Source organism: Canis lupus, chromosome 1 (genome assembly GCF_011100685.1).
Source record: "Canis lupus familiaris isolate Mischka breed German Shepherd chromosome 1, alternate assembly UU_Cfam_GSD_1.0, whole genome shotgun sequence".
Classification (NCBI taxonomy): domain Eukaryota; kingdom Metazoa; phylum Chordata; class Mammalia; order Carnivora; family Canidae; genus Canis; species Canis lupus.
In genome coordinates, this window is record NC_049222.1 from 51,487,745 (window position 1) to 51,504,515 (window position 16,771).

The 16,771-nt window shown below is 40.5% G+C and overlaps 1 protein-coding gene across 1 annotated transcript in view; it reads right to left on the bottom strand.

Moving 5' to 3' along the window:
- PRKN (parkin RBR E3 ubiquitin protein ligase) overlaps positions 1-16,771 on the bottom strand; it is a 1,310,777-nt gene that overhangs the window by 1,046,947 nt on the left and 247,059 nt on the right. The window contains exon 2 of the mRNA XM_038526511.1: positions 1,436-1,599. Within this exon, the coding sequence (XP_038382439.1) occupies positions 1,436-1,599 (164 nt within the window). The remainder of the gene's footprint in view (positions 1-1,435; positions 1,600-16,771) is intronic.

Sequence of the window (16,771 nt, forward strand, 5' to 3'; positions counted from 1 at the left end):
ACCTGAAACTTCAAAACTCCTGGTAATATAAAATATTTTGGTTCAAGGAGCCGTTTTAAAATCATTTATTTGTGAAGGGAACATTCTTGGATTTAGAGGTTGGCAGGTACAGTAAAAAGCTTTTTAGTTGACTGGAATAAAAAAATAAAAAGCGAAACGCTTTTTTTAGCAGAGGCACTTCCCTTAAAAAAACAAACTGCCTAAAAGCAAAGCACAGCAGTTTGTGCACAGTAACATGTGCCTCCAGCCATCAGCAAAGACCACTGGGGCCAGAGCTCGATTTGCATTTCTATGGCTTCTTTTTGTAGGCGCACATTCTGAAAGCATTTCACCAAGAAGCTGTAAGCATCATCAGGAGAAGACACAATGATGGGATGTCTATACAGGAGAGGCACCAGGTAGCCAGACCCAGCAGCCCTCCTGCGCACAGCAGTGGGCCCCCAAGAAACATAGGTGCAATTAATCTGTGCTGGTTGAGAAAGGGGAAAGCTGTGTCTGATGGGTCCTTCAGCATCCCCTGACCATCCACAGAAGCCATCTGCTCTTTCATGCTTTTGCAAAGCATGACTTCAATCCAGTGAAACGGTATCTGCTGGTATCCCCATCAGATAACAGTGCTCCACGTCTAGGGGAGGGCGCTGCTCATCAGTTCACCTGCTCTCCCCCTCTTGCTACAGAAATCACCCTTGGGAATTAAACACCCAGGTGAGAGGACAGTAGGCTTCATAGGTACCAGAAGCAGCAAGAATGGTGTCAGGAGAGGACAGGCACTGCTTGCTTTCTGACATTTCAGTAGTCTATTCTAGGGATGGTTTTAGGGCAGCTCAGAGAAAATACGCACAAAGAGGGACTTTTGCTCTGTTCCTGTCTCCGTTGGCCGCTAGCATGGAAGCTGTGATTTTGATGGGGTTTTGATGGGGTGGGGAATCTCTCAATGCCTGTCCTAAAAGGGCCCTGAGCCCCGGACCTCCTGGAGCGAGCTGCAGCCGCAGCCTTCCGATTATCCTCCAGGGGTCACAATTGGGTTACAGATTCCTCGCAGTGCAGTGACTGAGCAGTCTGATTTGGAACAATTTATTCGAATCCTTCTTCATTAAGATTCAAATGGAATAAGTAAGGTAGAAATTGAACAGACACAGAAATTGCGCCTTGCTGCTCCTGTAGTCAGTAAACATTTATTCACCAAGCCCAGCCCGTGTGTTCTCTCTCTCTCCCTCTCTAACCCACAGTTGTTCTTCCAATCCTTCCTGCTTGCTGTTTTAATGCATAATTAAGAAGGTCAGAATTAATGAAGCGGTGTGGAGTAAAGTTCAAGGAATCCCCAGGCACTATTTATTCTATTAGATCTCAGGCATGAATGTCAGCTTGGCAGAGGAAGAGGCATAAGCACTGGTGCTGGCTGCATCCCAGGAACCATCCACCGAGGGACACTCACCTGCACTGTCAAGTCATTCCTAAGCTCCTTCCCAGCGAAAATCACACGCAACTGGTCAACCGGGGCCCCCTGTCGCTTAGCAACCACCTCCTTGAGCTGGAAGATGCTGGTTTCAGAATCGACCTCCACTGGGAAACCATGGCTGGAGTTGAACCTGACGAACACTGACCAAGAGATTAGGAGAGAGGGGGGGAAGTGAGCATTACTCAAAGATCAGACGTGGCAACAGCAACATTTCTGTACCAAGTTACCTCTCACCTGCCCTTCAATGAACAGGGTACATTTCCTTTTACTTATAATATACTTCATGCAATGGAGCAACATTTGAAGAAAAACAGGTTCCCCATGGGATTTCCCTTTCATACATCAGTCAGTGACCTTCCCATGCAATCGCTTGCTCCCTTTGATGCCAGTCCTGGGAAACAAAGAGCCCACACAAAACACTTGCTAGACTGGAACTGTGAGGCTCCCATGAGTTTATGGAAGAGATTTGGCTCCGATGGCCGGTAGGAATGCGCACTCCCTCTACGGTGCACCACTTTACCAGCGTGGCAGGTGTCATGTTTGCCCTCACAATATAGCCATGGGAACCACTCAAGCTGTCTTACAGATGAGAGTGAAGACCCACCTGAGGCTGTGTTTACGAACCCTAGACACTGGGTGACCTCGCCAAAAAGCTCCGTGGGATCTTATGTGATACTTAGCTGCCCTTTCTTTTGAACCTACTGACACCCTCTTTCTTACTAGAGCCACTCCCGCCTCACAACCAAGGCTGGGACCTACAGTCTCCGCATGCCTTCCCGGTACTGCCGATTGTCACTCTAACTTGTTGATGTTGCCTACGCATGTCCTTTACTGCCTGCATTTTCTGTCACTACTCTCAGGCGATCTTTTCCAGATTCATGCACTAGCCTCCCACCCCGAGTCTTGACATACTCTCTTTACTTCAAAATGTCCTGCACCATTCTACAGAGGAAGCCTTATCAATCCAGAGCTCTGACCATAGCATGCATAGCACTTGAACCCTTTAAAGTGTCACCCTGTCTGCTGGGGAGAAAAATCCAAGGCCCCCTCATCTGACACAAACCTATATCCCAGCAGCTGTCAGCCCCCACATGTACACTGCTACATTGAGTGCTCCCAAAAAACTCTTGGCACATCCTTCTTCACCTCTGCCTGTTGAAAGCTCCGTTCACCACATGAACCTTTGCAAATGTCTCTCCTCTAAGAGGCCTCTGGCTATCAGCCTGGTCAAGACCAAGCCTACCTCAGAGGATTGACCACAACCTTCTTCCACCGTTTGCAGCATTCTCTCATGGAGGCTGCAGAGCACTGAGGTTACAAGGGCACCCTCCAGGGTGGGAAGGACCTCTGTGCCAGTTGCTGCAGGTCCCTTCCCAGCAGAGCAGATGGGGTATTACCCCTAATGCTTTAACTCCCAATTCCCTAATCACCACAATAAATAAATCACAGAGGGTGTTTTGTGATGTTTTAAGTAATATTTATACTGTTTATAACTGTCACATAATTACTGTCAAAAATAATGAATGTTGGTGTATGTCTTACATGTTTTTGGTATATATTTCTTCTTCTTTAAAAGATTACAAACTCCTTAAGGCCAGCCATTAGAGCTTATTTTCTACAGCATCTCCTTTAAATGTATTATTATCACTTATTAGTTGTCAGTTCAAGTATGAAATGGCCCACCTAATAATTATAATAAACTAATAATTACAATGCCCATAATAATCGAATACTTACTATGTGTCAGAAGATGCATATTACTTACATATGCTATTTTTAAGCTTTCCAATGGCCTGGTAAGGTCAGTATTATTATCCTTACCTAATAGAATAGTAAATTGAGTCCTAGAGAATTGTAATCACTTTTCTAAGGACATCGGCTGCTTTGTAATGGAATCGCAACTCAAATTCAGTTCAATCAAACTCTGAACTCCATTCCATCTCTACCATAACAGGCTGCCTAAAATATTCTCAGAAGAAAAGTCTACATTCCTTTTCCTTACGATAAAAAAGACAAACAACAACAGCAAAGAGCTGTATAACATCATTCAGATATTCCCTATATAGGTTACCAGTAGAAAATGGGATTAGTAATAAAAGCTCCGATAAAGAGTTAAGAGCAAAGAATAATGACCAATGGGCATAGGACACAATAAAATAAAAATGACACCAAAATGAGAGGAGGTACCACAGATGACATGGCAAGAGCACAAACCTGACATATTTTACCCAGCAGAGAAAAATATTCAGAAAAGGTGTATGGACTGGAAGTGACAGAAGTGCTCCAAATTAAAAAAAAAAAAAAAATGATGAAAAAAAATTACAGAGGAAAAGGTGCTTTTGATAAACTTTTAAGTAGATGTCATATGACACCACTGAAGTAGAGGAGGAGAAATAAACATGTATTGGAAGCCCTTGAGGTCTATTCACAGCATCTTCAGATCAGAGACCATAAGGCAACCAATTCATCAGCTAAGATAGGAGACGAGTAAGGAGCAATAAGGGACAAAAGGTATGGTCCCAGTTCTACACATGATTTTCTAGTAGTGTGAACAGATTTGTTTTAAAAGCAGAATGCCATAGAGAAGAATATAGCTGGGGACCATATAAAAGTTACTAAAACTAAAAAAAGGAATAAAAATTCTAGGATATCCTGAGTTGATTTTTTTTTCAAAGATTTATTTATTCATGAGAGACACACAGAGAGAGGCAGAGACACAGGCAGAGGGAGAGGCAGGCTCCTCACAGAGAGCCCAATATGGGACTTGATCCCAAGACCCTGGGGTCATGACCTGAGCCAAAGGCAGATGCTCAACCGTTGAGCCACCCAGGTGTCCCTGAGTTGGTGATTTTTCACTGAGGGTTCCAATTATGGGGATTCTACCTTAAGAACAAGAATTATAAAAACAAACAAGCAAAACTAAAGAGGAAAAAACCTGCAAAAACATACTAAGTAATTCTGTACCATAACTCAAATCATTAGTATCTAAAGGCCTCTTCCATTTATATAATAGAAAAATTAAAGTCTTTAAACTTAAGTTCAATTTGGATAATCATGTCAATACTTTATAAATAAATATTTTTGAGCAGCAGTCCAGATACACAGTATGGATTTACAATAGAAAAACTTACCAAATGCATAGCAGGTATTAGGCAAACTAAAATATTGTCATGGATAAGAACAAACATTTTAAAGTGACCTGATAAATAATCAAGTGCCATTATGTGGAAAATGACTAGTGCTTACTGGCCATAGTATATTTTGTGGTGGGTCTCTACGTCTTCTGGCACATGTGAGAAATGTGTCATGTCCCATTTGTTCTGGTCCTGTAACTACAAAATTCCCCGAAAAAGGATCAAATGAATGTTCATCTCCCTCCTAATCCTTTCCCTCTACTATCTCTCGAAAAGTCACAGGAAGTAGAACATTTTTAAAGCCAGAAAAAGAGGAATTGGAAACCCGGTTGTGCCACTTATTAATTTTATGACTTAGGACAAATTACCTGGTCACCTTTTCTTAGCTTCCTTATCTGCTGAATGGAGATAATGTGTGCAATCTTAAATGGTCCATTACAAAGATTTGTTGTGATTGTGGATGTATCAGGAAATTCTGAGAAGAGTCATTTGCAACATTTTTTGTACACAGGGCAAGGTTGTACTCTAAAATCAGTTCCCTAATTTTAGTCACCTAGAGGAGGTAGTGCTAATTAAAGTGTATCCATTCTTTATATTGTACCTAAGATAGATTAAATGGGATATGGGTGAATGTTAACTAAAAGCCTATTTTTCTGGTTTCTGCTTTTCTTCGCGATGGGCAGAAAACTCCCAGAAACTGAGAAACCATGATAAAGAATTTAGCTTGTCTTCTTTCCTGAGATTTAATTATAAATTAAAAGTTGGGAATGCACTGTTTTAGTGATACCTATAATAGCATCAAAAATAAACATTATACCAATTAACATTATCAATAATGTTAATAATCAATAATAAATACCATAATGCACTGCTAAGAAAAAGATGAGATATAGCCACACTCATTTTGATGCCATCCCTAACCATGCTCAGAAGATCCAGAGGATAAGAAAGTACTTGAGAATAAAAGTGTTTCTCTCAAGGCTATTCTATTTGCCTGGCCTGACTGGGGTAAAAATGCTTGAGTTACAACTACAGTTTCTTACCATTCATCATTCCTATCTTATGTCCAAAGATGATGGTCCTTATAGGGTCCTGAACACCTTGAAAGCAGCCATTCTACCTCCTGCACTGAGAGCAGTCATGCAATTCAGGCAGAATGAGCCACTCTCTCCCTCAAGTCCAGAGTGGACTCTTATTAACCAGCACAACCTCATCCTCCTTGTCACAGTGACTGGCTCAAGGATGAGCAGAAACCAGTCAGTGCCTGGTTCTCCCTGAGTCACAGGGATTGATTTCCTGGAGATCTTAGAAGGGGTGATCTAAGGTGGACAAATCAAAGAGTAGTCCAGCTTTGTCAAAGGCTTGGCTTTAACTGTCATGGAATATCATGTGAGGCCCATACATTTCTGCTGAGAGAATCAAATAAAAACAGAGTCCAAGATAAACCATTGTCTCAAGTGGGCTCAATGCATTTGGGGTAAAGCAATTCTTCTTTGAGATAGAATGTCCTAAGCTCTGCAGGATGTTTAGCTCCAGGTGCATTCTGGTAAGTACTAGGAGCACCCTTTGGCAATTGTGGTGACCAAGAAGTACCCCTACTTATCTCTAAATATCCCTTGGTGAGGTAGTTCTTCTTTACCTTTGATAACTTGCACTAAGTCTAGAATCTCCTATCATAAACAGACATTATCCTCACATTCCCCTCCAGGCATGGTGCCACTTCTCTGCACAGAAACCCCTATTGTGAATTTCTTATAGTCCTGCTCTCCACTGATTTACTTTACATTCTTTTGTGAACCCATTCTTGAAGCCTACTGCTGGTAAAGCAGTAGCCTCCATAGTTCTAATTCAATGGTTCCATTCCTATTCTTCTCATAATTGACCATTCAGAGACACTCAGTGGACTCTTGTTCTTACAATGCATTTTTTCTCCTGGTATCTGCTATTTTTTTAATCCTGGTATCCCCCTACAACACAGGACATGCTTTCTTAGCTTCATCTACTGGGTTCCCTTCCTGTGTCGGACCTGCTGATTTTAGAGTGCCCAGGGGTCTACTTAGATTCCCTTCTTTTGTATGAGTGTTCTCCCTGGGTTGTATTAGCCAAGCTGCATGCAACATAACTCATGTGCAATTCAATATATTTCCATAGGAAATGTTCGCTCAATGTGATTTTTACTTTATATTCTTCTTTTAAAATTCAACCGTCTCACAATCGTCTATGCCAGCCCATCCCCAGAATGATGTGAGTCCATGGAGTTATCTACCTCTTAGGACCAATTCCTATTCCTCATGCTCTAGAGCTACGTAAAGTTTCATGTGGAGTTTAAACCACATGCAAATATAACAAGTACGACAACTGCAGCATAAAGAATGGGAGAATGGATGTGGACCTATTAGGTTGTAAGCTTTCTACACTTTGGGAGGTGATGTAATATCAACAATAAACAGAGTAAAAATCTAAGAGTGTATGCTATAATTCTTAGAGTAAAAATCAAAGTGACGGCTCCGCAGAGGGGGCTGCGCGGCCCCGGGAGCAGCTCGGAGGGGCTCGGGCAGAGGAAGAGGCTCCGTGCGGAGGGGGCTGCGCGGTTCCAGGAGCAGCTCGGGGGGGCTCGGGCGGCGGCTCCGCGGAGGGGGTTGCGCGGCCCGGGAGCGCGCATCCAACAGCGCAGGCGCCGGAGCACAGGGCGCCGGGACACAGCCCAGGATCCCGCCTCCCCCGGGACAGGCAGAGGCCGGGAGGGCCCAGGACAGCAAGGACGCTCCTGCCCCAGCTGAGCAGATCAGCGGCCCCGCCCGGAGCCTCCAGGCCCTGCAGACGGAGTTCCTGCCGGAGCTGCATCCAGGTTGCCAGAGCTGCCCCGCCACTGGGGCTGTTCCTCCTGCGGCCTCACGGGGTAAACAACCCCCATTGAGCCCTGCACCAGGCAGGGGCACAGCAGCTCCCCCAACTGCTAACACCTGAGAATCAGCACAACAGGCCCCTCCCCCAGAACACCAGCTAGACGGACAACTTCCAGGAGAAGCCAAGGGACTTAAAGTACACAGAATCAGAAGATACTCCCCGGTGGTTCTTTTTTTGTTTTGTTTTGTTTTTTTGGTTTTTTTTGTTTTTTTTGTTTGTTTGCTTTTTGATTTGTTTCCTTCCCCCACCCCCCCTTTTTTTCTCCTTTCTTTTTCTTTCTCTTTTTCTTCTTTTTTTTTCTTTCGTTTTTTTCTCTTCCCTTTTTTTTCTCTTTCTCTTTTCTTTCCTTCTTTCTCTCCTCTCTTTTTCTCTTTTTCCCAATACAACTTGCTTTTGGCCACTCTGCACTGAGCAAAATGACTAGAAGGAAAACCTCACCTCAAAAGAAAGAATCAGAAACAGTCCTCTCTCCCAGAGAGTTGCAAAATCTGGATTACAATTCAATGTCAGAAAGCCAATTCAGAAGCACTATTATACAGCTACTGGTGGCTCTAGAAAAAAGCATAAAGGACTCAAGAGACTTCATGGCTGCAGAATTTAGATCTAATCAGGCAGAAATTAAAAATCAATTGAATGAGATGCAATCCAAACTAGAAGTCCTAACGACGAGGGTTAACGAGGTAGAAGAACGAGTGAGTGACATAGAAGACAAGTTGATAGCAAAGAGGGAAACTGAGGAAAAAAGAGACAAACAATTAAAAGACCATGAAGAGAGATTAAGGGAAATAAACGACAGCCTGAGAAAGAAAAACCTACGTTTAATTGGGGTTCCCGAGGGCGCCGAAAGGGCCAGAGGGCCAGAATATGTATTTGAACAAATTCTAGCTGAAAACTTTCCTAATCTGGGAAGGGAAACAGGCATTCAGATCCAGGAAATAGAGAGATCCCCCCCCTAAAATCAATAAAAACCGTTCAACACCTCAACATTTAATAGTGAAGCTTGCAAATTCCAAAGATAAAGAGAAGATCCTTAAAGCAGCAAGAGACAAGAAATCCCTGACTTTTATGGGGAGGAGTATTAGGGTAACAGCAGACCTCTCCACAGAGACCTGGCAGGCCAGAAACGGCTGGCAGGATATATTCAGGGTCCTAAATGAGAAGAACATGCAACCAAGAATACTTTATCCAGCAAGGCTCTCATTCAAAATGGAAGGAGAGATAAAGAGCTTCCAAGACAGGCAGCAACTAAAAGAATATGTGACCTCCAAACCAGCTCTGCAAGAAATTTTAAGGGGGACTCTTAAAATTCCCCTTTAAGAAGAAGTTCAGTGGAACAGTCCACAAAAACAAGGACTGAATAGATATCATGATGACACTAAACTCATATCTCTCAATAGTAACTCTGAATGTGAACGGGCTTAATGACCCCACCAAAAGGCGCAGGGTTTCAGACTGGATAAAAAAGCAGGACCCATCTATTTGCTGTCTACAAGAGACTCATTTTAGAGAGAAGGACACCTACAGCCTGAAAATAAAAGGTTGGAGAACCATTTACCATTCGAATGGTCCTCAAAAGAAAGCAGGGGTAGCCATCCTTATATCAGATAAACTAAAATTTACCCCAAAGACTGTAGTGAGAGATGAAGAGGGACACTATATCATACTTAAAGGATCTATTCAACAAGAGGACTTAACAATCCTCAATATATATGCCCCGAATGTGGGAGCTGCCAAATATATAAATCAATTATTAACCAAAGTGAAGAAATACTTAGATAATAATACACTTATACTTGGTGACTTCAATCTAGCTCTTTCTATACTCGATAGGTCTTCTAAGCACAACATCTCCAAAGAAACGAGAGCTTTAAATGATACACTGGACCAGATGGATTTCACAGATATCTACAGAACTTTACATCCAAACTCAACTGAATACACATTCTTCTCAAGCACACATGGAACTTTTTCCAGAATAGACCACATATTGGGTCACAAATCGGGTCTGAACCGATACCAAAAGATTGGGATTGTCCCCTGCATATTCTCAGACCATAATGCCTTGAAATTAGAACTAAATCACAACAAGAAGTTTGGAAGGACCTCAAACACGTGGAGGTTAAGGACCATCCTGCTAAAAGATAAAAGGGTCAACCAGGAAATTAAGGAAGAATTAAAAAGATTCATGGAAACTAATGAGAATGAAGATACAACCATTCAAAATCTTTGGGATGCAGCAAAAGCAGTCCTAAGGGGGAAATACATCGCAATACAAGCATCCATTCAAAAACTGGAAAGAACTCAAATACAAAAGCTAACCTTACACATAAAGGAGCTAGAGAAAAAACAGCAAATAGATCCTACACCCAAGAGAAGAAGGGAGTTAATAAAGATTCGAGCAGAACTCAACGAAATCGAGACCAGAAGAACTGTGGAACAGATCAACAGAACCAGGAGTTGGTTCTTTGAAAGAATTAATAAGATAGATAAACCATTAGCCAGCCTTATTAAAAAGAAGAGAGAGAAGACTCAAATTAATAAAATCATGAATGAGAAAGGAGAGATCACTACCAACACCAAGGAAATACAAACGATTATAAAAATGTATTATGAACAGCAATATGCCAATAAATTAGGCAATCTAGAAGAAATGGACGCATTCCTGGAAAGCCACAAACTACCAAAACTGGAACAGGAAGAAATAGAAAACCTGAACAGGCCAATAACCAGGGAGGAAATTGAAGCAGTCATCAAAAACCTCCCAAGACACAAGAGTCCAGGGCCAGATGGCTTTCCAGGGGAATTTTATCAAACGTTTAAAGAAGAAACCATACCTATTCTCCTAAAGCTGTTTGGAAAGATAGAAAGAGATGGAGTACTTCCAAATTCGTTCTATGAGGCCAGCATCACCTTAATTCCAAAACCAGACAAAGACCCCACCAAAAAGGAGAATTACAGACCAATATCCCTGATGAACATGGATGCAAAAATTCTCAACAAGATACTGGCCAATAGGATCCAACAGCACATTAAGAAAATTATTCACCATGACCAAGTAGGATTTATCCCTGGGACACAAGGCTGGTTCAACACCCGTAAAACAATCAATGTGATTCATCATATCAGCAAGAGAAAAACCAAGACCATATGATCCTCTCATTGGATGCAGAGAAAGCATTTGACAAAATACAGCATCCATTCCTGATCAAAACTCTTCAGAGTGTAGGGATAGAGGGAACATTCCTCGACATCTTAAAAGCCATCTATGAAAAGCCCACAGCAAATATCATTCTCAATGCGGAAGCACTGGGAGCCTTTCCCCTAAGATCAGGAACAAGACAGGGATGTCCACTCTCACCACTGCTGTTCAACATAGTACTGGAAGTCCTAGCCTCAGCAATCAGACAACAAAAAGACATTAAAGGCATTCAAATTGGCAAAGAAGAAGTCAAACTCTCCCTCTTCACCGATGACATGATACTCTACATAGAAAACCCAAAAGTCTCCACCCCAAGATTGCTAGAACTCATACAGCAATTCGGTAGCATGGCAGGATACAAAATCAATGCCCAGAAGTCAGTGGCATTTCTATACACTAACAATGAGACTGAAGAAAGAGAAATTAAGGAGTCAATCCCATTTACAATTGCACCCTAAAGCATAAGATACCTAGGAATAAACCTAACCAAAGATGTAAAGGATCTATACCCTCAAAACTATAGAACACTTCTGAAAGAAATTGAGGAAGACATAAAGAGATGGAAAAATATTCCATGCTCATGGATTGGCAGAATTAATATTGTGAAAATGTCAATGTTACCCAGGGCAATATACACGTTTAATGCAATCTCTATCAAAATACCATGGACTTTCTTCAGAGAGTTAGAACAAATTATTTTAAGATTTGTGTGGAATCAGAAAAGACCCCGAATAGCCAGGGGAATTTTAAAAAAGAAAACCATATCTGGGGGCATCACAATGCCAGATTTCAGGTTGTACTACAAAGCTGTGGTCATCAAGACAGTGTGGTACTGGCACAAAAACAGACACATAGATCAATGGAACAGAATAGAGAATCCAGAAGTGGACCCTGAACTTTATGGGCAACTAATATTCGATAAAGGAGGAAAGACTATCCATTGGAAGAAAGACAGTCTCTTCAATAAATGGTGCTGGGAAAATTGGACATCCACATGCAGAAGAATGAAACTAGACCACTCTCTTTCACCATACACAAAGATAAACTCAAAATGGATGAAAGATCTAAATGTGAGACAAGATTCCATCAAAATCCTAGAGAAGAACACAGGCAACACCCTTTTTGAACTCGGCCATAGTAACTTCTTGCAAGATACATCCACGAAGGCAAAAGAAACAAAAGCAAAAATGAACTATTGGGACTTCATCAAGATAAGAAGCTTTTGCACAGCAAAGGATACAGTCATCAAAACTAAAAGACAACCTATAGAATGGGAGAAGATATTTGCAAATGACGTATCAGATAAAGGGCTAGTTTCCAAGATCTATAAAGAACTTCTTAAACTCTACACCAAAGAAACAAACAATCCAATCATGAAATGGGCAAAAGACATGAACAGAAATCTCACAGAGGAAGACATAGACATGGCCAACATGCATATGAGAAAATGCTCTGCATCACTTGCCATCAGGGAAATACAAATCAAAACCACAATGAGATACCACCTCACACCAGTGAGAATGGGGCAAATTAACAAGGCAGGAAACCACAAATGTTGGAGAGGATGCGGAGAAAAGGGAACCCTCTTACACTGTTGGTGGGAATGTGAACTGGTGCAGCCACTCTGGAAAACTGTGTGGAGGTTCCTCAAACAGTTAAAAATAGACCTGCCCTACGACCCAGCAATTGCACTGTTGGGGATTTACCCCAAAGATACAAATGCAATGAAACGCTGGGACACCTGCACCCCGATGTTTATAGCAGCAATGGCCACGATAGCCAAACTGTGGAAGGAGCCTCAGTGTCCAACGAAAGATGAATGGATAAAGAAGATGTGGTTTATGTATACAATGGAATATTACTCAGCTATTAGAAATGACAAATACCCACCATTTGCTTCAACGTGGATGGAACTGGAGGGTATTATGCTGAGTGAAGTAAGTCAGTCGGAGAAGGACAAACATTATATGTTCTCATTCATTTGGGGAATATAAATAATAGTGAAAGGGAATATAAGGGAAGGGAGAAGAAATGTGTGGGAAATATCAGAAAGGGAGACAGAACGTAAAGACTGCTAACTCTGGGAAACGAACTAGGGGTGGTAGAAGGGGAGGAGGGCGGGGGGTGGGAGTGAATGGGTGATGGGCACTGGGGGTTATTCTGTATGCTAGTAAATTGAACACCAATAAAAAATAAATTAAAAAAAAGAAATCAAAGTGAATAGAAATGTTGAATTTGAAAAAGCACACAAAAATTACAATGGTATTCTAAAAAATGCTGAATCTCCAAAAAGGCAGAAAAAAGAAACAGGAGAATGAAAACAGAGGAACACAAAGAAAAAAATATAATGAAATGAAATGACCAAATTCAACCATATCAATGGTTGAATTAAATTTTAATGAAATAAATGCTCCAATTAAAAAGCAGAGACTTAGAATGGATAGAACAAAGTAGATCCAAATATATACAGTCTACAAAAGCTCCATTTTCAATATATAGATACAAATAGTTTGAAAGTAAATGAACAACAACAAAAAGCTAAGCAATATAATTATAAGAAGGCAGGAATGGCAATATTAATATTACTTAGGTTCCAAGACAAAATTATTACAAAAAATAAAGATGTATCAGACTGTGTTGCGATCACTTGAGTTGGGAGAGAAGGCCAAAATCACACTCTGTTCTCTCCTATTCCTTCCCATTTTTGAATTGGGAGAGGTGACATGTACCTCATTTAGCCAGACTTGGATTTTGTGGGTCTCTCTCAGCTCCCAGACTCCCAGAAGAGACAGACAGGAGGGCGAGCCCTTTCTACGCTCCTCAATGGGCAAGAGACCAGGAGGTTGAGCTAACAGTGACTGCCAAAGATGTCCACCCATGGCCTTGAGGCTATCACTGTGATTGACAAAGGAATACCCATTGGATTTCCCATTGGTCCTTTCTCTCTCTTTCCCCTGCCACACACTCTTTTCTTCATTGATCGATTCTACCATTTTTCTTAATTATTAGCAGAAGTCACAGTATGGGAGGTAGAGAATAGGAGGTAGGAAAATTGCAATTAAGAATCTATATAGCAAGAATTGTGTATTGTGGCTAAGACCATGGACTATGGAACTGCCCACCAGGATTCAAAGCCTAGGTGTGACCCTTGTATAACTATGTCACATAGGTTCTGAACTTTAGTTTATTCTCTGTAAAATAAGAGATAATAATACTGCCTGCCTCATTAACTGGTTTTGAGAATTAAATAAACTGATATATGGAATGTAGAAAAGTGCCTAGTACACTATGTTTCAATAATTATTTGCTCTTACCTAATGCCCAATATATGGCTTAAAATTGTGGTTACTATGTCAATTAGACAATATTAATATTTTGGATAACCAAAAAGTCTTTTATTCTTTTCAATAAGAAAGTTTTTCAGATGGAGTGCCATTTCACCATGCTTTGTAGTACACTGTAATTGATCTAAACTGACTTTAGGATACAGATAATAATATCTTCTGTTTAGACAGAGCTCTCAGTTTTCAAAATGCTTTTACAGACATTATCCCAGTTAATCTTCACAATAGCTCTGAAAGATAATTGGGGTAGCATTTACTATTCCTACTTTTAAAATGAATAGACAGATGCACAAGAAGGCAAAGTGGTTTACTCAAAATTTATTTATTTATTTATTTTTAAAGATCCTATTTATTTATTCATGAGAGACAGTGAGAGAGAGAGAGAGAGGCAGAGACACAGGCAGAGGGAGAAGCAGGCTCCCTGCAAGGAGCCTGATGTGGGATTTGATCCTGGGACTCCAGAATCACACCCTGGGCCGAAGGCAGGCGCTAAACCACTGAGCCATTCAGGCATGCCTACCCAAAATTTATAAGAAAAAAAGCAGGATCTAGAACCTGTGTCCTTAATGCCACCCCTTGAGGTCAGTGACAATGTACTACCCTGACGGCCTGAGAAGATAATCCTTCCACTTCTTATTCCTCACATACCTTCCTTAACACTGACATGTCTAAAAACATGTTAATGGCTGAGGCATCATAATGATCTTTTGCCCCACCTTCTCTTCAAAATCAACATAGTCTCACTTTACAAAAAAAATGTATACCATGCACCCTTTCGCAATTTCACTCTGGTTACATTACCCCAAGGCATCAAAAACGGACAACTGGAATTACTGGTAACCAAGAGGTCTCTTGTAACCTCAGGAGACATTACCTTTATCTTCTATTATCTCTTTTAATCCTAGGAGAGGTTCCCTGCTTGCACAGCAGGTTAAGGGTTGACAACTGGAAGCAGTGTCATTAGAGGCTGTGCTATGACCACATGGTTTGCGTTGAGTGGTTAGGAATTCAAATACACAGTAATGAGGGACACGAGGAATGACCATGTTCATTCAACTATCCCAGCTCTTCCACCTCCTCAGTATTGCTAAAGAATTTAGTCCTCCTCAGAGAAAGTCTCAGAATAGCAGAATTAAGATCCTCATTTGTAACATGGAAGGTGAGAGTGTCTTTATATTTCATTTAGGAATTGAACTGCTGTCAAAGTTTCATTCCTCACCTAACCACCCACCCTTCTATCTATCCACCCATCCATCCATCCATCCATCCACCCCCTGCCCACCCACTCAGTCATTTAGCCAGCTACACAGCTGGTTAGACAACCACACAGCCACACACCCACTGTAGGATAATAATTAGATTATAACAAGACGGCTGTGTGGGCCCATTTCTGTTCTGACAAATTATTTTTTATTGGCTGACAGATTTCATAAAGAAGGCTAGTTTTATCAAACATGATGAAAGGCAGGTGTTTTCCATAAATATAATAACTTATATACAGCTCCAAGGCTTTGATTTGATACTAACATATTTAAAGTAAGATAAAACCATTTAATCAAAAAAACCCTATTTAATCATAAATTTTGCATGGCAAAGTTGTACTGAAATTAATGTTTTAATTTTCCCAACATTTTGTAAATTTATCAGATTAAACGAAACCCCTATGAATGAAAGAATAGTAAATTAACAATGAGTTAAAAAAAAAATCTTGGTATAATCTGTTTGATACTCTTCCCAGAAAGCGAAAAAGTGAAGGATTCCATGTGATTATGTTCCCAGTAAGTACGTAATTGCAAATTCTTTGCTTTCAACAAAATTAAGGATGGACTCGGTTGGGTCATAAACTGATAAATCACTGAAATAATCGTAATGAAGGCTTACTAAGTATTTTCCTCACATTATGATTTTGAATGCATTAAAAATGAAGTAATATTTTTATAATAAAATTCCTCCTATTCCCATATGCTTATTTATTAGAACTATAAAAATGAAAAGAATGATGCTGAACTTACTCCAGTTTAGCAATAAGTAAAATTCATCCACACATACATGTTCAGAGATAAAATATAGCCCAATCCACCTAATTAAGAGATGCATTTCCGATATAATTTTATGTCTAACAATTATTTGTCAAAAGCATCAAGAAATTATTCATCCAAATATATATTTATACTGTTTATAACGGTTATACTGAAAAATAGTACAATATCACAATCCAGTAGAAATTGTTAATATCAAGGCTTTATGATGTCAAGGAATTTAAAAATACCTCTTTCTTTTTTTTTAGTTTTTATTTTAATTCCAGTTAGTTAACATACATTGTTATATTAGTTTCAAGTGTACAATATAGTGATTCAACACGTCCATACATCACCTGCTGCTCATCAGGACAAGTACACACCTTAATCCTCATCACCTATTCCTTGCTTCTTCCCACCCCCCTTGCATCTGGTAACCATCTGTTTGTTCCCTACAGTGTCTCAGTTTGTCTCTCTTTTTTTCCCCTTTGCTCAACAGTTTTCTTTCCTAAATTTCACATATAAGTGAGATCATATGGTATTTGTCTTTCTCTGACTTATTTCACTTATCATATTCTCTAGCTCCATCCATGTCCTTGCAAATGGCAAGATTTCACTGTTATGGCTGAATAATATTCCATCATATATACATATATGCCACATTTCTTTATTCATCAGTCTATGGACACTTGAGCTGCTTCCACATCTTG